The sequence below is a fragment of the Scyliorhinus torazame genome, chromosome 4, assembly GCF_047496885.1.
Source record: "Scyliorhinus torazame isolate Kashiwa2021f chromosome 4, sScyTor2.1, whole genome shotgun sequence".
Classification (NCBI taxonomy): domain Eukaryota; kingdom Metazoa; phylum Chordata; class Chondrichthyes; order Carcharhiniformes; family Scyliorhinidae; genus Scyliorhinus; species Scyliorhinus torazame.
In genome coordinates this window covers 25,032,694-25,054,205 of record NC_092710.1, presented here as the reverse complement: position 1 = coordinate 25,054,205, position 21,512 = coordinate 25,032,694, and the positions used below count along the sequence as shown (strand labels likewise).

General features: G+C 51.6%; 1 protein-coding gene across 1 annotated transcript in view; it reads right to left on the bottom strand.

Annotated features, from left to right (window-relative positions):
- Positions 1-17,092: 17,092 nt before the first annotated feature.
- The window catches only part of LOC140410154 (vacuolar protein sorting-associated protein 37C-like), a 39,010-nt gene continuing 34,590 nt past the window's right edge, over positions 17,093-21,512 (bottom strand). Inside the window, exon 3 of the mRNA XM_072498115.1 lies at positions 17,093-19,586. Within this exon, the coding sequence (XP_072354216.1) occupies positions 19,140-19,586 (447 nt within the window). The 3' untranslated portion in view covers positions 17,093-19,139. The remainder of the gene's footprint in view (positions 19,587-21,512) is intronic.

The following is a 21,512-nucleotide window of genomic DNA, read 5'->3' as shown; positions in this document are numbered from 1 at the left end:
ACAGAGTGGATAGTCAGAGGCTTTTCCCCAGGGTAGAGGGGTCAATTACTAGGGGGCATAGGTTTAAGGTGCGAGGGGCAAGGTTTAGAGGAGATGTACGAGGCATGTTTTTTTACACAGAGGGTAGTGGGTGCCTGGAACTCGCTGCCGGAGGAGGTGGTGGAAGCAGAGACGATAGCGACATTTAAGGGGCATTTTGACAAATACATGAATAGGATGGGAATAGAGGGATACGGACCCAGGAAGTGTAGAAGATTGTAGTTTAGTCGGGCAGCATGGTCGGCACGGGCTTGGAGGGCCGAAGGGCCTGTTCCCGTGCTGTACTTTTATTTGTTCTTTGTTCTTTGTTCAATCCAAACAACTTTTTGAAGACCTACTGCTAGAGCCTGCATGGGTTCTAACAGGAGGCAAGTCTGCCCTGGAAGGCAAGTATTATTGTGCGCCATTGGGATACGGGGATGGATTTGGATATTGGTGACTGCCATGTTTTCTCAGCTCTGTGTATAAAGCAAAACTGCGCTTGTTAAAAAACCTCAATACATTTTTTTTTGAACAAGGCGTCCATTTTTGGTGTTCCCTTGATACTTTCAGATATTTTCCCTTTCTTGCTGTTTAAGTGGGAAGAAAGATAGCAATTAAGGGTATTGTATTCACTGTTTTGAGTCGTATCTTTTAAGGAGCAATTGTAAATTAGATTCCAGTGTGACGTGAAAGATATTTGAATGCTGTGTTAGTAAGAAAGTTTGTTTTGATGTACCATACCCCTATTTCTCGTTCCTGGAGTGAGATGTCGTTTCCTCACAGTCCTACAGAACTAAATTAAATATTGGGGTTTCTGTCCAGAATCTCACTGTTGGGATTGTAATACTGGACAGTGGATGCAGAGACGCTGTTTCCTCTGTCTGGGGGAGGGGGGGTCTAGAACAAGGGGTCACAGTGTCAGGACACCGGTTGGGATGAGATAAGGATAAATCTCTCTCTCAGGGGGCGGTGAAGCTGTGGAACTCTCGACCACAGAAGCTGTGGACGCCAAACCACTGAATATACGGAAAAAGGAAATAGATTTCTAGACCCGAAAGGTGAGAAGGGATATGGGGAGAGCGCGGGGAGTGTGGTGTGAAGGCAGAGGAACAGCCACGATCAAACTGAGCAGTTCTGAAGGGCCGAGCGAGCTATTCATGCGGAGAAGCAGTTTGCCTCTCTCTATCCCTGTCAAGGCCAATCCAGAGTCTCAAAGCTAAATTAGTGTCAGATTGACCCTCCTGGAATGTACTGCTGCTGCCCCCTGCTGGCATCAACTGACGACGCAGACAAATTGAACAGTCACTGAAAGTTGGATTGATGTTTACAGCCATAACTTTATTGTATCACTTTTATATGAACTCAATTCTTTAGCTAGGTGCTGGTTTAAACAGTTACATAGGTGTCAAGACTCACAACTTGAACAAAAATACCACACGCCGAGAGAGAATCTGGCCTCCGGGAGGGAGTACGGCTGTGAGCTTTCGAACGTCGGGTCTTGCGAATGCAGATCTCTGGGGCGATCGCCACTGAATCTGCTACTTTTGAATGTTCCAGCTTGCAGTTTACTGGCATCATTCGTCCTGGAGCGTGCCTTGCTCCCGGTTTCCAAAATAAAGTATTATCAGCAAAATGTCAGTTTGCAAGCTGTCTTTTGATCTGCTCCCATGAAAGTTGCGGTGACATGCATCACTGTCAATACACAAGGGGTTAATGTAAATACACTGGAACTAAATAAACACTAGAGGGAGCACCAGAGACGTCATGACACACACTCAACCAATAGGTCAGTAAGATAGGACACGACCAATGGGCAGTCAAGACACACCCAGAGGTGACACTACCACAAGGGGGCAACCCATATAAAAAGACAGGGCACACATGCTCTTTCTCTTTCCATAGGTGACACTCAGAGAGACAGGGGCAGATTAGGGAAGCATCACACCCACCGCATGGCTTAGAGCAGACTGGTTAGTTAGATTGAGTTACTGTAGTTAGATCAGCAGGAGAGTCGAACTCAAGTAGGAGAATTGTTAACTGTTCAATAAATGTGTTAAATCTATCTCCAAGTCTGAACCTTTCTTTGTCAGAGCATACATCAAGGAAGCAGCTTGCGCTACGTGAAGAAGCAGAACACAACAAAAGTCACCTTGCTTAAGCTACACCTTCCACACACACACCACTCTGTGAGACTCTTTTACCATCATGCCTCATGGCACAATGTCGGCCCATCTTCAGGTTTATAAATCGAGGCACAGCGTACAAAAGCAAGGAGGTGATGCTCCACCTCTACCAATCAGACCGCATTTGGATTATTGTGTTCAGTTCTTGGCACCTTATTTAAGGAAGGATGTTAAAGCTCTGGAGAGAGTGCAGAGGAGATTTATTAGAGTGATACCAGGAATGAGGAATTTTAGATTCAAAGAAAGATTGGAGAAATTGGGCGTGTTCTCCTTGGAGCAGAGAAGATTGAGATGAAGAGGTCACCATCACAAACGTCTGTCCTGGTGAACACGCCATGTTGATGCGACAGTCAAGAAAGCCCAAAAACGTCTCTACTTCCTACAGAAGCTAAAGAAATTCAGCATGTTTGCATCGACTCTCACAAACTTCTACAGATGTGCGATAGAGAGCATCCTATCCGGCTGCATCACAGCCTGGTATGGCAACTGCTCAGTCCAAGGTCGCAAGAAACTGCAGTGTGGTGAACTCAGCCAAACGCATCGCACAAACCTGCCACCCCCACGTTGATTCTGTCTACACCTCCCGCTGCCTCAGGAAGGCAGACAGCATTGTCAGAGACCCCTCCCACCCAGGCATTGCCTTCTTCCAGACCCTTCCATCAGGCAGAAGGTACAGAAGTCTGAAGACTCGCACATCCAGACACAGGAACAGCTTCTTCCCCACAGCTACAAGACTCCTCAACGACTCCCCCTCAGACTGATGTCCCTGTAAGAACACTATTCGCCACGCCCTATGCTGCTCTTGCTCATGTATTTACTTTGTTTGGCCCCTTGTTCCGCACTGTAACCAATCACTGCTTGTCGATGTACCATCTGTCAATGATCTCTGTTGATTATTTTTTTGTCTACTATGTACGTACTGTGTACGTTCCCTCGGCCGCAGAAAAATACTTTTCCCTGTACTTCGGCACATGTGACAATAAATCAAATCAAATCAAACTTTATTGAAGTGTTCCTAATTATGAACAATTTTGACAGGGCAAAGAGGGATATTCCGTTTCCACTCGTTGGTATGTCAGTGACTAGGGGTCACAATTTCAAGATGGCCGGCAAGAGATCTCGGAGCGAGATGAGGAGAAACCGCTTTCCTCAGAGAGTTGTTGGGATTTGGAATGCGCTGTCTGGAAGAGTGGTGGGGGGGGATTTCAAAGGAGGTTTCAAAAGAGAGCTGGATATCTATTTGAAAGGGGTTAATTTAGAGGGCGAAGGAGATAGGGCCGGGAAATGGGAGTAGCTAGGTAGCGCTTGGGAGCCGGTGCAGGCTCAATGGGCCGAATGGCCTCCTTCAGTGCTGTAAATAACAAAACAATGGTTCTTACTCAGCCGCACCATGGAATGGGTTTAACTCTATTAACATGTGCTATATAAATACAATACGAAGTCTTACAACACCAGGTTAAAGTCCAACAGGTTTGTTTCGATGTCACTAGCTTTCGGAGCGCTGCTCCTTCCTCAGGTGAATGAAGAGGTCTGTTCCAGAAACACATATATAGACAAATTCAAAGATGCCAGACAATGCTAGGAATGCGAGCATTAGCAGGTGATTAAATCTTTACAGATCCAGAGATGGGGTAACCCCAGGTTAAAGAGGTGTGAATTGTGTCAAGCCAGGACAGTTGGTAGGATTTTGCAGGCCAGATGGTGGGGGATGAATGTAATGCGACATGAATCCCAGGTCCCGGTTGAGGCCGCACTCATGTGTGCGGAGCTTGGCTATAAGTTTCTGCTCGGCGATTCTGCGTTGTCGCGGGTCCTGAAGGCCGCCTTGGAGAACGCTTACCCGGAGATCAGAGGCTGAATGCCCTTGACTGCTGAAGTGTTCCCCGACTGGAAGGGAACATTCCTGCCTGGTGATTGTTGCGCGATGTCCATTCATTCGTTGTCGCAGCGTCTGCATGGTCTCGCCAATGTACCACGCTTCGGGACACCCTTTCCTGCAGCGTATGAGGTAGACAACGTTGGCCGAGTCGCACGAGTATGTACCGCGTACCTGGTGGGTGGTGTTCTCACGTGTAATAGTGGTATCCATGTCGATGATCTGGCACGTCTTGCAGAGATTGCCATGACAGGGTTGTGTGGTGTCGTGGTCACTGTTCTGAAGACTGGGTAGTTTGCTGCAAACAATGGTTCGTTTGAGGTTGCGCGGTTGTTTGAAGGCAAGTAGTGGGGGTGTGGGGATGACCTTGGCAAGATGTTCATCGTCATCAATGACGTGTTGAAGGCTGTGAAGAAGATGACGTAGTTTCTCCGCTCCGGGGAAGTACTGGACGACGAAGGGTATTCTGTCGGTTGTGTCCCATGTTTGTCTTCTGAGGAGGTCGGTCCGGTTTTTCGCTGTGGCGCGTTGGAACTGTCGATCGATGAGTCGAGTGCCATATCCCGTTCGTATGAGGGCATCTTTCAACGTCTGTAGATGTCTGTTACGCTCCTCCTCGTCTGAGCAGATCCTGTGTATACGGAGCGCTTGTCCATAGGGGATGGCTTCTTTAATGTGTTTAGGGTGGAAGCTGGAGAAGTGGAGCATCATGAGGTTATCCGTGGGTTTGCGGTAAAGCGAAGTGCTGAGGTGACCGTCCTTGATGGAGACGAGTGTGTCCAAGAATGCAACTGATTTTGGAGAGTAGTCCATGGTGAGTCTGATGGTTGGATGGAACTTATTAATGTCATTGTGTAGTTGTTTCAGTGATTCTTCGCCGTGGGTCCAAAGGAAAAAAATGTCATCGATGTATCTGGTGTATAACATCGGTTGAAGGTCCTGTGCGGTGAGTAGGTCCTGTTCAAACTTGTGCATGAAGAAGGCGTATTGGGGTGCGAATTTGGTCCCCATGGCTGTTCCGTGCGTCTGGATGAAGAACTTGTTGTCGAAGGTGCAGACGTTGTGATCCAGAATGAAGCGGATGAGTTGCAGAATTGCGTCTGGAGATTGGCAGTTGTCGGTGTTGAGTACTGAGGCTGTTGCAGCAATGCCGTCGTCATGGGGGATGCTGGTGTAGAGTGCCGAGACGTCCATTGTGACGAGGAATGTTCCTGGTTCAACTGGTCCATGGGTGCTGAGTTTCTGTAGGAAGTCCGTCGTGTCGCGACAGAAGCTGGGTGTACCTTGTACGATGGGTTTCAAGATGCCCTCGATGTAGCCAGAGAGGTTCTCACACAGGGTCCCATTGCCTGAAACGATAGGGCGGCCTGGTGTGTTGGCCTTATGTATTTTCGGGAGGCAGTAGAGATCTCCAATGCGGGGAGTACGTGGGATGAGAGCACGTAGGGTGCTCTGAAGATCTGGATCCAAGGTCTTGATCAGTCTGTTAAGTTGGCGGATGTGTTCCTTGGGATTCATGTCGCATTACATTCGGAGCAGCGCTCCGAAAGCTAGTGACATCGAAACAAACCTGTTGGACTTTAACCTGGCGTTGTAAGAATTTGTACTGTGCTCACCCCAGTCCAACGCCGGCATCTCCACATCATATAAATACAAGGCTGTGTTTACTCTGAACAGGCAGACACTGATAACAATCTGAGGGACATGTCAAACATGGGTGAAACTGCTGCCATGGGCTCCACATTGTGTGAGGTGTGTGGGAAAAATACCATTTGTACTCACACCCAGAATTTTCAGCTCCTTGCTGACAAAGGTGTTTATAGCCTTAAGAAACCAGCCGTCATCCTTGACTGTGTCAATGTAGAGTGTAGACACATCTCTGAATCGGGGTAGCTGGAAGAAAAGGAACAGCTTGCTTTCCATGCAGCATCATTCATCACCTTATAGCAGTTTAAGATGCTTCACAATCACTGTGGGGAAAATTCTGAATTGCGGACAAATAGGGAAATGCAAATTTGCAGCCTCATGCTGCACTGTCAGAGGGTCAGTACTGAGTGAGTGCTGCACTGTCAGAGGGTCAGTACTGAGGGAGTGCCGCACTGTCAGAGGGTCAGTACTGAGGGAGTGCCGCACTGTCAGAGGGTCAGTACTGAGGGAGTGCCGCACTGTCAGAGGGTCAGTACTGAGGGAGTGCCGCACTGTCAGAGGGTCAGTACTGAGGGAGTGCCGCACTGTCAGAGGGTCAGTACTGAGGGAGTGCCGCACTGTCAGAGGGTCAGTACTGAGGGACAGCTGCACTGTCAGAGGGTCAGTACTGAGGGAGTGCTGCACTGTCATAGGGTCAGTACTGACGGAGTGCTGCTCTGTCAGAGGGTCAGTACAGAGGGAGTGCTGCACTGTCAGAGGGTCAGTACTGAGGGAGTGCTGCACTGTCAGAGGGTCAGTACTGAGCGAATGCTGCATTGTCAGCTCCCACAAAGAGCAATGGAGGAACTCAAACAAGCAGTGTATTTATGTGATTCTTGCTGAGGTGCAGGAATCAGGGGGAATGCATTCCCTCCACTTCTACAAATAGAACATTACTGAGGGAGTGCTGCACTGTCAGAGGGTCAGTACTGAGTGAGTGCTGCACTGTCAGAGGGTCAGTACTGAGGGAGAGCTGCACTGTCAGAGGGTCAGTACTGAGGGAGTGCTGCTCTGGGGGAGGGCCAGTACTGAGGGAGTGCTGCACTGTCAGAGGGTCAGTACTGAGGGAGTGCCGCACTGTCAGAGGGTCAGTACTGAGGGAGTGCTGCACTGTCATAGGGTCAGTACTGACGGAGTGCTGCTCTGTCAGAGGGTCAGTACTGAGGGAGTGCTGCACTCTCAGAGGGTCAGTACTGAGGGAGTGCTGCACTGTCAGAGGGTCAGTACTGAGGGAGTGCTGCGCTGTCAGAGGGTCAGTACTGAGGGAGTGCTGCACTGTCATAGGGTCAGTACTGACGGAGTGCTGCTCTGTCAGAGGGTCAGTACTGAGGGAGTGCTGCACTGTCAGATGGTCAGTACTGTGGGAGTGCTGCACTGTCAGAGGGTCAGTACTGAGGGAGCGCTGCACTGTCAGAGGGTCAGTACTGAGAGAGAGCTGCACTGTCAGAGGGTCAGTACTGAGGGAGTGCTGCACTGTCAGAGGGTCAGTATTGAGGGAGTGCCACACTGTCAGAGGGTCAGTACTGAGGGAGTGCCGCACTGTCAGAGGGTCAGTACTGAGGGAGTGCTGCTCTGTCAGAGGGTCAGTACTGAGGGAGTGCTGCACTCTCAGAGGGTCAGTACTGAGGGAGTGCTGCACTGTCAGAGTGTCAGTACTGAGGGAGTGCTGCACTGTCAGAGGGTCAGTACTGAGGGAGTGCCGCACTGTCAGAGGGTCAGTACTGAGGGACAGCTGCACTGTCAGAGGGTCAGTACTGAGGGAGTGCTGCACTCTCAGAGGGTCAGTACTGAGGGAGTGCTGCACTGTCAGAGGGTCAGTACTGAGGGAGTGCTGCACTGTCAGAGGGTCAGTACTGAGGGAGTGCTGCACTCTCAGAGGGTCAGTACTGAGGGAGTGCCGCACTGTCAGAGGGTCAGTACTGAGGGACAGCTGCACTGTCAGAGGGTCAGTACTGAGGGAGTGCTGCACTCTCAGAGGGTCAGTACTGAGGGAGTGCTGCACTGTCAGAGGGTCAGTACTGAGGGAGTGCTGCACTCTCAGAGGGTCAGTACTGAGGGAGTGCCGCACTGTCAGAGGGTCAGTACTGAGGGACAGCTGCACTGTCAGAGGGTCAGTACTGAGGGAGTGCTGCACTGTCAGAGGGTCAGTACTGAGGGAGTGCTGCACTGTCAGAGGGTCAGTACTGAGGGAGTGCTGCACTGTCAGAGGGTCAGTACTGAGGGAGTGCTGCACTGTCAGAGGGTCAGTACTGAGGGAGTGCTGCACTGTCAGAGGGTCAGTATTGAGGGAGTGCCACACTGTCAGAGGGTCAGTACTGAGGGAGTGCCGCACTGTCAGAGGGTCAGTACTGAGGGAGTGCCACACTGTCAGAGGGTCAGTACTGAGGGAGTGCTGCATTGTCAGAGGGTCAGTACTGAGGGAGTGCCGCACTGTCAGAGGGTCACTACTGAGGGAGTGCTGCATTGTCAGAGGGTCAGTACTAAGGGATTGCCGCACTGTCAGAGGGTCAGTACTGAGAGAGAGCTGCACTGTCAGAGGGTCAGTACTGAGGGAGTGCCGCACTGTCAGAGGGTCAGTACTGAGAGAGAGCTGCACTGTCAGAGGGTCAGTACTGAAGAAGTGCTGCACTGTCAGAGGGTCAGTACTGAGGGAGTGCTGCACTGTCAGAGGGTCAGTATTGAGGGAGTGTCACACTGTCAGAGGGTCAGTACTGAGGGAGTGCTGCACTGTCAGAGGTTCAGTATTGAGGGAGTGTCACACTGTCAGAGGGTCAGTACTGAGGGAGTGCTGCACTGTCAGAGGGTCAGTATTGAGGGAGTGTCACACTGTCAGAGGGTCAGTACTGAAGAAGTGCTGCACTGTCAGAGGGTCAGTACTGAGGGAGTGCTGCACTGTCAGAGGGTCAGTATTGAGGGAGTGTCACACTGTCAGAGGGGCAGTACTGAGGGAGTGCTGCACTGTCAGAGGGTCAGTACTGAGGGAGTGCTGCACTGTCATAGGGTCAGTACTGAGGGAGTGCTGCACTGTCAGAGGGTCAGTATTGAGGGAGTGCCACACTGTCAGAGGGTCAGTACTGAGGGAGTGCCGCACTGTCAGAGGGTCAGTACTGAGGAAGTGCCGGACTGTCAGAGGGTCAGTACTGAGGGAGTGCTGCACTGTCAGAGGGTCAGTACTGAGGGATTGCCGGACTGTCAGAGGGTCAGTACTGTGGGAGTGCTGCACTGTCAGAGGGTCAGTACTGAGGGGGTGCTGCACTGTCAGAGGGTCAGTACTGTGGGAGCGCTGCACTGTCAGAGGGTCAGTACTGAGAGAGAGTTGCACTGTCAGAGGGTCAGTACTGAGGAAGTGCTGCACTGTCAGAGGGTCAGTACTGAGGGAGTGCTGCACTGTCAGAGGGTCAGTATTGAGGGAGTGCCACACTGTCAGAGGGTCAGTACTGAGGGAGTACCGCACTGTCAGAGGGTCAGTACTGAGGGAGTGCTGCTCTGTCAGAGTGTCAGTACTGAGGGAGTGCTGCACTCTCAGAGGGTCAGTACTGAGGGAGTACTGCACTGTCAGAGGGTCAGTACTGAGGGAGTGCTGCTCTGTCAGAGTGTCAGTACTGAGGGAGTGCTGCACTCTCAGAGGGTCAGTACTGAGGGAGTGCTGCACTGTCAGAGGGTCAGTACTGTGGGAGTGCTGCACTGTCAGAGGGTCAGTACTGAGGGAGCGCTGCACTGCCAGAGGGTCAGTACTGAGAGAGAGCTGCACTGTCAGAGGGTCAGTACTGAGGAAGTGCTGCACTGTCAGAGGGTCAGTACTGAGGGAGTGCTGCACTGTCAGAGGGTCAGTACTGAGGGAGTGCTGCACTGTCAGAGGGTCAGTACTGTGGGAGTGCTGCACTGTCAGAGGGTCAGTACTGAGGGAGCGCTGCACTGTCAGAGGGTTAGTACTGAGAGAGAGCTGCACTGTCAGAGGGTCAGTACTGAGGAAGTGCTGCACTGTCAGAGGGTCAGTACTGAGGGAGTGCTGCACTGTCAGAGGGTCAGTATTGAGGGAGTGCCACACTGTCAGAGGGTCAGTACTGAGGGAGTGCCGCACTGTCAGAGGGTCAGTACTGAGGGAGTGCTGCTCTGTCAGAGGGTCAGTACTGAGGGAGTGCTGCACTCTCAGAGGGTCAGTACTGAGGGAGTGCTGCACTGTCAGAGGGTCAGTATTGAGGGAGTGCCGCACTGTCAGAGGGTCAGTACTGAGGGAGTGCTGCACTGTCAGAGGGTCAGTACTGAGGGATTGCCGCACTGTCAGAGGGTCAGTACTGTGGGAGTGCTGCACTGTCAGTGTGTCAGTACTGAGGGAGTGCTGCACTGTCAGAGGGTCACTACTGTGGGAGTGCTGCACTGTCAGAGGGTCAGTACTGAGGGAGCGCTGCACTGTCAGAGGGTCAGTACTGAGAGAGCGCTGCACTGTCAGAGGGTCAGTACTGAGGGAGCGCTGCACTGTCAGAGGGTCAGTACTGAGAGAGCGCTGCACTGTCAGAGGGTCAGTACTGAGGGAGAGCTGCACTGTCAGAGGGTCAGTACTGAGGCAGTGCTGCACTGTCAGAGGGTCAGTACTGAGGAAGTGCTGCACTGTCAGAGGGTCAGTACTGAGGGAGTGCTGCACTGTCAGAGGGTCAGTACTGAGGGTGTGCTGCACTGTCAGGGGGTCAGTACTGAGGGAGTGCTGCACTGTCAGAGGGTCAGTACTGAGGGAGTGCTGCACTGTCAGAGGGTCAGTACTGAGGGAGGGCTGCACTGTCAGAGGGCCAGTACTGAGGGAGGGCTGCACTGTCAGAGGGTCAGTACTGAGGGAGTGCCGCACTGTCAGAGGGTCAGTACTGAGGGAGGGCTGCACTGTCAGAGGGTCAGTACTGAGGGAGTGCTGCACTGTCAGAGGGTCAGTAATAATAATCGCTTATTTTGTTTTTTGTTTTTGAAGAGGGCAGCACGGTAGCATTGTGGGTAGCACAATTGCTTCAAAGCTCCAGGGTCCCGGGTTCAATTCCCGGCTTGGGTCACTGTCTGTGCGGAGTCTGCACATCCTCCCCGTGTGTGCGTGGGTTTCCTCCGGGTGCTCCGGTTTCCTCCCACAGTCCAAAGATGTGCAGGTTAGGTGGATTGACCATGATAAATTGCCCTTAGTGTCCAAAATTGCCCTTAGTGTTGGGTGGGGTGACTGGGTTATGGGGATAGGGTGGAGGTGTTGACCTTGGGTAGGGTGCTCTTTCCAAGAGCCGGTGCAGACTCGATGGGCCGAATGGCCTCCTTCTGCACTGTAAATTCTATGATTATTGTCACAAGTAGGCTTCAATGAAGTTGCTGTGAAAAGCCCCTAGTCGCCACATTCCGGCGCCTGTTCGGGGAGGCCGGTACGGGAATTGAACCCGCGCTGCTGGCCTTGTTCTGCATCAGAAGCCACAGTTGAGCCCACTGTGCTAAACCAGCCCCTATTGTTTCCCGATGTTAGTTTCCTACTTGATGGTTATTGTTAGACTTTTAATTCCAGATTTTCTTTGAGTTGAAGGAGGATTGGAAAGGGGGCAAAGGAGATTGACCAGGATGCTGCCTGGATTGGAGGGTAGGTCTTATGAGGAAAGGTTGAGGGAGCGAGGGCTTTTCTCTTTGGAGCGAAGGAGGATGAGAGGCGACTTAATTGAGGTGTATAAGCTAATGAGGGGGATGGATAGAGTGGACGTTCAGAGACTATGTCCTCGGGTGGATGTAGCTGTTACAAGGGGGCATAACTATAAGGTTCGGGGTGGGAGATACAGGAGGGATGTCCGAGGTAGGTTCTTTACTCAGAGAGTGGTTAGGGTGTGGAATGGACTGCCTGCTGCGATAGTGGAGTCGGACACTTCAGGAACTTTCAAGCGGTTATTGGATAGGCACATGGAGCACACCAGAATAACAGGGAGTGGGACAGCTTGATCTTGGTTTAGGACAATGCTCAGCACAACATCGAGGGCCGAAGGGCCTGTTCTGTGCTGTACTGTTCTATATTCTATGATTTGGCTTATGCTGTACAACCCCCCCCCCCCCCCCCCTCTACTGGCCAAGGTGAATGACTGCAGCTCTCATTGATTCACCTGGTGGCCAACGATGATTCCTTACAAGGGTTCCCCACAACCCAAAGATATGCAGGCTCGGTGGATTGGCCACGCTAAATTGCCCGCTCAGTTGGAAAAAAAAATAATTGGGCTGACTCTAAATTTATTTTTTCAAAAGTAATGCTGCGGTTCCCAGGACAGAGGGCCAGATGGGAGATGGAGGGGGGCGAGGCGCGGATTGGCGAGTGGAAACGTGTGGTCGTGGCAGAGTGGAGGGAAGGGACTTTTGGGAAGGGGGTCTGGCGAGGGGAAAGCGAAGGGGAGGAGGCAAGGGGAGATTCCTGGCTGCTGGGAGCGTGAGTGACATGGGAATTGAGGACGGGGGGGAGACTCCTAGAAGCACGGGATACAGTGGGGGGGGGGGGAGAAAAAATTAAGAATGAGGGAGCTTGAAATAGGGCACATAATGAAGGGAGGGGGGGGGGAAGCAGATTGAGATGTCCATAGCAAGGCTAACAGAGGGAAAGACTGAGGACGTTGGGGAGCAGAGTAGTCTCTCAGTGCTGATACTGGAGGAGCTCATTCTGGACTTGCTCTTCAAGCCTTTGGAGTTGCAGGGGGGGGGGGGGGGCGACTTAACGTGCAATCTTGTCCTGCGTAAGGCGGGAGTGCTACTACCTGATCTGCAGGAGGGAGAACATTGGAGTGTCCTGAAGGGATGTAGGTCGTCACAGAGTCTGTGTTCGTGCCGTTCACCCACTCACAGGCCCTATTTGGAGCAGTGTCCAACCCTGACCAGCGCACTGGCCAAAACTTTGGTACGTGGCCAGATAGGATTTACCAGAATGCTCCCAGCCATGAGGGACTTTGGATTGTTAGGAATTTGTGAGATTTTAAGAACCCCGCTGATGTTACCCCACAAGAGTGTCTCAAACCCCCAATGGGCAACTTGAAATAATAATAATAATAATTTTATCTTTTTTAAAGAGTACCCAATAATGTTTTTCCAATTAGGGGGCAATTTAGCGTGGCCAATCTACCTAGCCTGCACGTCTTTGGGTTGTGGGGGTAGGACCCACGCAAACACGGGAAGAATGTGCAAACTACACACGGAGGGTGACCCAAGGGCGGGATCGAACCCGGGTCCTCAGCGCCGTGAGGCAGCAGTGCTAACCACTGAGCCACTCACTGCCACCCCAGATTTGTTTGGAGTAATGTAAAGGACCATGTACAACCCGTGAGGAACCAGCCCAGGCGCTGTGTAAACAATTAATAAAGAATATTTATTGAAGCAAAAGAAAATAAAAACACACAACTAAAGATTAATATATGCTACGACACTCAATTAGATGAATAACTAAACATACCATTTTATTTGAAGTTACCCCTTGTTCCCAAAATATACCATGTTCCCTGAACTCACTGAGACACTCCCTTTCCCCAAACAACATCTGATTTTAGTAACTCTAAAGGTCAAATCCAGTTGATAGTTACCACACAATATCGCTTTGGCGACCAAGTCTGGGAAACGCCTCTTCCTGGTTCAGAGAAGGCTTGAACCTGGGCTCGGATCACAGATGGAACTGGCCCGTCCAGCTGTTGGATGGAAGACTTTGATGCAAAGACTAGAGAAGACGGAGGTCGTTGCCCTTCCAGCAGAGATTAAGGAATTTTAACGGAGAATTTCAATAATTGCTTGGATTGTTGATCCTCCTTGGACACAGAAACAGCAGGAGGATATTTGGCTCGTTCAGTGGCTGATCATCCTGCTCAATGGTGTTTTCCCCGGCCACCATCTCTATGCCCCTCTGCGTAATTTGTATCCTGAAATCTATTGAGTTTTGTCTTGCACTTGCTCCATGACTGAGCTTCCGCAACCCTCTGGGGTAGGGAATCCCAAACATTCATCGCCCTCGAGGTGAAGATATTCCTCCTCATCTCGGTCTCAAATGGCCCGCCTCTTATCTTGAGACTGTGTGTCCTGGTTCTAGAATCACCAGCCCGGGGGGGGGGGGGGGGGGAGATCCAATCTACATCCACACCGGCTCCCACCCTGTAGGAAATTTGTAAGCTTCAATGAGATCGCCCCTCATTCTTCGAAACTCTCAGTAACACAGCCCCAGTCCCCTCGCTCTCTCTCCTCATAAGACAATCCCGCCATCCCAGTGATTAATCTACTGAACATCCATTGCTCTCGATCTCTGGTATGTCTTTCCTGAGATCAGGGGAACAAATACTGTGCACAGTACTCCAGGTGAGGCCGCACAAGGCTCTGTACAATTGCACCAAGGCATCTTTCCCCCTGTACTCATGTCCACTTGGGATGAAGGCCAATGCACCGTTTGCCTTCCGAACTCACCATGGCACCTTCCAAACCCATCGAGAAGGATAAAGAGACACATGGGGAACACCACCACCTGCAAGTTCCCCTCCAAGTCACTCACCATCCAGACTTGGAAATATATCGGCCGTTCCTTCACCGTCGCTGGGGCAACATCCTGGAACTCGCTCGCTAACAGCACTGTGGGTGTACCTACACCTCAGGGACTGCAGCGGCTCAAGGCGTCAACTCACCACCACCTTCCTTTTTTTTAAATTTAGAGTAGAAAATTATTTTTCTTTTCCAAGGGGCAATTTAGCGTGGCCAATCCACCTAACCAGCACATCTGGTTGTGGGGGTGAAACCCACGCAGACACGGGGGAGAATGTGCGAGCTCCACGCGGACAGTGACCCAGAGCCGGAATCAAACCGAGGTCCTCAGCGCCGCAGTCCCAGTGCTAACCACTGCACCACATGCCACCCTTACCACCACCTTCTCAAGAGAAAATTAGGGTTGGGCATTTACTGCCTGCCTAGCCAGCTATGCCCACATCCCGTAAAGGAGTATTTCAACAAATAAAATGTCTCGCTGCACCCAGGTGCGAGCTTTCGGTGACTTATGAACATAGACCATACAGTGCAGGAGGAGGACATTCGGCCCATCGAGTCTGCACCGGCCCACTTAAGCCCTCACTTCCACACTATCCCCCTAACCTCCTAACCTTTTTCGGACACGAAGGGCAATTTATCACGTCCAATCCACCTAACCTGCACATCTTTGGACTGTGGGAGGAAACCGGAGCACCCGGAGGAAACCCACGCAGAAACGAGGAGAACGTGCAGACTCCGCACAGACCCAGCAGGGAATCGAACCTGGCACCCTGGCTCTGTGAAGCCACAGTGCTAACCACTGTGCTACCGTGCTGCCCGGGCCCTTTTGTACAATGAGATACAGTTTCTGCTGTCAGGAAGGTTGGTAACAAGAGGATAGAGATTTCAGATCATTAACAAAAGAACCAGAGGGGGACTTTTTAACTTCATAAGTGAGTTGTTAAGTGTAATGTATTGCATTGCATGAAAGAGCAGTAGAAGGAAATGTGATTGCGTTCTCTGAAAGGGGCAAGTGGGCTACTTGATAAAGGGGGGGGGGGGGGGGGGGAGAAAGAGAGAAAGTTCATGGAGAGTATGTTGAGGAGTGGGGCTAACTGGGTAGCTTTCAAAGAGTTAGCACAGGAAGGATGGGCCGAATGAACTCCTCTGCTGCTTCCGTGAGGCTGGACGTGCGATAGGAGGTGCGCGTTTTGCAATTTACTTCAGTGAGGAAGCGGACCTGCAGTGGGGACTGAATCCGAGGCTGTTTGATGGTTTTGGAAGCACATTCGCAATTCTATGGAACGTACGCACTCAAACTGCACAGTCTACTTCAGATGCAACGCAGGGGCGAGGGTAACGGAAAAAGATTTCGGAAAAATGTACTTCACTGAGCTTGTGAATGAAGAGCATTCAGAACCACTCCTGCCAAATATAACTGACTGAATGGAAACTATGAGCACAACTCAATCCACATCCTTCATCTGCTGCTGTCGAGTTCCTCTAGACCCACACAGGGAAGTATGTGTTTATCAAATCAGCCTCGCAGCTGGGAACATCACCTAACCTGGGCAGTGGAGAGTGAGCTTTACTCTGTACCTAACCCCGTGCTGTACCTGTCCTGGGAGTGTTTGATGGGGACAGTGTAGAGGGAGCTTTACTCTGTATCTAGCTTCGTGCTGTACCTGTCCTGGGAATGTTTGATGGGGACAGTGTAGAGGGAGCTTTACTCTGTATCTAACCCAGTGCTGTACCTGTCCTGGGAATGTTTGATGGGGACAGTGTAGAGTGAGCTTTACTCTGTATCCAACCCAGTGCTGTACCTGTCCTGGGAGTGTTTGATGGGGACAGTGTAGAGGGAGCTTTACTCTGTATCTAGCCCCGTGCTGTACCCGTCCTGGGAGAGTTTGATGGGGACAGTGTAGAGGGATCTTTACTCTGTATCTAACCCCGTGCTATACCTGTCCTGGGAGTGTTTGATGGGGACAGTGTAGAGGGAGCTTTACTCTGTATCTAACCCCGTGCTGTACCTGTCCTGGGAGTGTTTGATGGGGACAGTGCAGAGGGAGCTTTACTCTGTATCTAGCTTCGTGCTGTACCTGTCCTGGGAATGTTTGATGGGGACAGTGTAGAGTGAGCTTTACTCTGTATCTAACCCAGTGCTGTACCTGTCCTGGGAATGTTTGATGGGGACAGTGTAGAGTGAGCTTTACTCTGTATCCAACCCAGTGCTGTACCTGTCCTGGGAGTGTTTGATGGGGAGTGTAGAGCGAGCTTTACTCTGTATCTAGCCCCGTGCTGTACCCGTCCTGGGAGAGTTTGATGGGGACAGTGTAGAGGGATCTTTACTCTGTATCTAACCCCGTGCTATACCTGTCCTGGGAGTGTTTGATGGGGACAGTGTAGAGGGAGCTTTACTCTGTATCTAACCCCGTGCTGTACCTGTCCTGGGAGTGTTTGATGGGGACAGTGCAGAGGGAGCTTTATTCTGTATCTAATCCCGTGCTGTACCGTCCTGGGAGTGTTTGATGGGGACAGTGTAGAGGGAGCTTTACTCTGTATCTAACCCCGTGCTGTACCTGTCCTGGGAGTGTTTGATGGGGACAGTGTAGAGGGAGCTTTACTCTGTATCTAACCCCGTGCTGTACCTGTCCTGGGAGTGTTTGATGGGGACAGTGTAGAGGGAGCTTTACTCTATCTAACCCTGTGCTGTATCTGTCCTAGGAGTGTTTGATGGGGACAGAGTAGAGGGAGTTCTAACCCTGTGCTGTACTGCTCCTGTGAATAACTGCAATAAGCAAACTGAGCACCGGGATAGTCAGGTGTCGATACAAACACGGCACAAACAAGCAACGAGACAAGCAAAAACTTTAATTTGGAAATACAATGGCAAAGATTTCAATTTTTTTTTTACATTTTGTTTTAATATCGTTCAAATCAATCCGGCAATCGAATGCTTTGCAAGAGAAAAGCAGGAAATTGTGAAATTATAACAAACCCTATAATCATTTGTGTAAATGGTCAATACATTCACTTAGAACAGCAGCACCTTGTGAATGCTGCGTATATATCAAGCTGAAAAAGGCAAACAGTTTCAGACCCGTCTCGAGGCGAGTAATCTTCGATGGCTGCAGTATCCCTCGCTGCCGTTTCATCATTTTATGCTCCACATTCCACCGAGCCTTCCCCTGCACCATTCCAACCCAGTGGCATACCCCTGCCCTGACAACCATGTCTGGGAGCCAGCGTAGCCCCGCCAGCCTTCTCCCCCCCACCATCTCCGCATGCAGGAAGTCCTCTGGCGAAGACAGGCCGCTATTCCACTGCAGGAGGAAGTGCCGCTGAACTGAATGGCCTCCTCCTGTTCCTGTGTCACAGGCTGGAGAAGGGGCTGAATGGGGCCTCCTCCTGTTCCTCTGTAACAGGCTGGATAAGGGGCTGAATGGGACCTCCTCCTGTTCCTGTGTCACAGGCTGGAGAAGGGGCTGAATGGGGCCTCCTCCTGTTCCTGTCACAGGCTGGAGGAGGGGCTGAATGGGGCCTCCTCCTGTTCCTGTGTAACAGGCTGGAGAAGGGGCTGAATGGGGCCTCCTCCTGTTCCTGTGTAACAGGCTGGAGAAGGGGCTGAATGGGGCCTCCTCCTGTTCCTGTGTAACAGGCTGGAGAAGAGGCTGAATGGGGCCTCCTCCTGTTCCTGTGTAACAGGCTGGAGAAGGGGCTGAATGGGGCCTCCTCCTGTTCCTGTGTAACATGCTCTGCTGTTCAAGGGAGACCTCGCTGCCTCATTCAAAGTGAGCCTGGTACATACAGAAGGAGAACACCTGCATTGACGTCGCCCTTGTCGGAAGCGGAAGAGATGCCCACAAGGTTCACAGTGTGTGAATAACATTGGCTGAACTGCACTTGCTGCTTTACTATTGGGAAGCTGGCAGTCCGTGGGATCTTACTCTGCTCATTCAATCACGGTCACATCGTACATCCCTCAATACCACACTGGCTGAGGAACAAAACGTACAGATACTGCGCTCGGGAGAACTCTCCTGCACTTCCTGCAATACTGCTGTGCACAACCTTCACAAGGGGCAGGCGGGACTCAATATAAATGTCTGAAAAATGGCCCCACTGATCGTGAAGCTCTCCCTCAGTACTGACCCTCTGACAGTGGAGCACTCCCTCAGTACTGACCCTCTGGCAGTGGGCAGCACTCCCTCAGTACTGACCCTCTGACAGTGCAGCACTCTCTCAGTACTGACCCTATGACAGTGCAGCACTCCCTCAGTACTGACCCTCTGACAATGCAGCACTCCCTCAGTACTGACCCTCCGACAGTGCAGCACTCCCCTCAGTACTGACCCTCCGACAGTGCAGCGCTCCCTCAGTACTGACCCTCTGACAGTGCAGCACTCCCTCAGTACTGAACCTCTGACAGTGCAGCACTCCCTCAGTACTGACCCTCTCACTGTATTGGAACTGGGCAAGTTCCCACTTGTAATTCCTGGGCTTAAACCTCCCGACGTTGGGGTTTGTACCGCGACACTCTGACTCAGAGGGCAGTTGCGAGGCCACGAGCATACCAGGCAGGGAGGGACCTCTGTGCAGCAAAGCGGAGACAACACTGGCACCCCACTCAGACAGAGGGATGGGGTCCAGCGCCGGGCGCATGTTGCACCCACTGAACATTATCGTGCAACCCAGGGATACAACAGCCAAAATAAATACTATGGTATGTATAATATTTACACACACTCTCACACCACAGGCTGCTCACAGTTCCTGTGACTCCTACTGGGAGTAGGACTGGGGCAGATGGTAACCAGGCTGTGGTTGTCTGCACCCAGGCCTGGGTGGGAGAGGGGGAGGGCCAGAGGGGCCGTAGCTGTAGGTGGGCATGGGATAGGCTACGTATGGAGGCCGGTGGGATGGTAAGTGCCCCTGGATTGGGTACGGGACGTACTGTGCCTGTCTGGGCGGTGGGTAGAAGTGCGGGGCGGGGGCAGCAGGCGGGTACGGGGACATGACCTGCTGGGGGACGCCCGCCATGCCTGGGTTGGGGTCGTAGGGCAGGGGATAGGCGACAGAGGGTTGCTGCTGCACGTCGGGGGGTCGGGGGGACGGGAGGCGGGGGGCCGCAGAGGCATGCTCGGACTCGGCTTGGGCCGGGGCGCATCCGGGGCCTCGGGGGGCACGTTCGTCGTCGCGGCGACGGGCTGCCGGGGCCGGCTCAGTATCTCCTGCAGCTTCTCAATCCGGACGCGGCGGAGGTGGGCCAGCTTACGCTGCTCGTTGTACTGCTCCAGAAACACCTCCAAGGCAAACCGGCCTTCCAGAAACTTCTCTGCTAGCTCCTGTAACACCAAACATAATCATGCGGCAATATTGAAAACCGTCAACATGTCACCCTGCGATCATGTTTCTCAGTGTCATTGCCCATTAAACATCAGTATGGGAATTATCTATGTAAACGTGTCACACTGTGAAGACATTCATCATGGGAATTATCTATGTAAACGTGTCACACTGTGAAGACATTCATCATGGGAACTATCTATGTAAACGTGTCACACTGAAGACATTCATCATGGGCACTATCTATGTAAACGTGTCACACTGTGAAGACATTCATCATGGGAACTATCTATGTAAACGTGTCACACTGTGAAGACATTCATCATGGGAATTATCTATGTAAATGTGTCACACTGTAAAAGAGGTTTATAATGGGAATTGCCTATGAGAAACGTCATGCTGTAAAGGCATTTATAAACCAGCACTGCTTATGTAAATGTGTACTGCTGCAATTACATTTATTATGGCAATTAACTGTTTAAACATTTATAATGGGAACTGCCCATGTAAACATGTCACACTGTAATGGTATTGGGGGGGGGGGGGGGGGGGGGGGGGGGGGGGGGGGGGGGGGTGTAGCATATACGGCAGCGTGGTGGCACAGTAGTCGACACTGCCTCCTCAAAGCGCCAGGGACCCGGGTTCAATTCCGGCCTTGGGTGACTGTCTGTGTGGAGTTTGCACATCTCCCCGTGTCTGCGTGGGTTTCCTCCGGGTGCTCCCCCACAGTCCAAAGATGTGTATGTCGGTGGATTGGGCATGCTAAATTACCCCATAGTGTCCAAAACGTTAGGTGGGCTTACAGGGGTATGGGGAGTGGGTGTGGCCTCCTGAATGGCCTCGTCCACACTGGAGGGATTCTATGGTTCTAAGATCATTTGAAAGGTTTAGCAGTCCCATAGGCGTCCGGACTAATGCCATGGAGAAATTCAAAACCACCACGACACCTTTATTAAAATCTGTAACAAATGCTAATTGTGTTAATCATGACCACAAAAAGGTGGGGGAAACCAAGTTCACGATCGTCCTTCAGGGACGGAAGTATGTCCGCTGTGCCCTGATCCGTATTACAGGGGACACCAGCACACAAAACCTGCCTCTGAATGGCCCAGCATGTCACTCAATCGGCTCACCACCACCGACGAGAGGGCAATTCAATACTGGCCAAGCCCACAACCCTCAAAGCCCGGGGTGTGAATTAAAGACATTCATGACTGGAAATTGGCTGTGCCAACATTTATAATGGGAAATAGCTAAGCAAACATTTATACTTTGAACTGTCTCTGTAAACATATACCTATTGGGAAGAAATCTGCCATCCTTACCTGGTCTGGCCTACATGTAACTCCAGACCTACAGCAATGTGGTTGACAGAGGTTGGCTCTGAAATGGCCGAGCAAATAACTCGATTGCATCAAACCTCTACAAAGTCAATAAAAGAGAAACAAACCGGACGGACCGCCCAGCATCGAACCAGGCACCGGAAACGACAACCCTGCAGAGTCCTCCTGACTAACATCTGGGGGGCTTGTGCCGAAGTTGGGAGAGCTGTCTCACAGACTAGTTCAACAACAGCCTGACATCGTCACACTCACAGAAAATGTCCCAGACACCACTCTCACCATTCCTGGCTATGTCCTGTCTCACTGGCAGGCCAGACCCAGCAGAGGGGCCGACACAGTGATATACAGTCGGGAGGGAGTGACTCTGGGAGTCCTCAACATCAACTCCGGATCCCATGAAGTTAAACATGGGCAAGAAAACCTCCTGCTGATTACCACGTACCGGACACCATCAGCAGGTGAATCAGTTCTCCTCCATGTTGAACACCACTTGGAGGAAGCACGGAGGGTGGCGAGGGCACAGAATACGCTCTGGGTGGGGGACTTCAAAGAGTGTCTCGGGAGTACCACAGCAGACGGAGC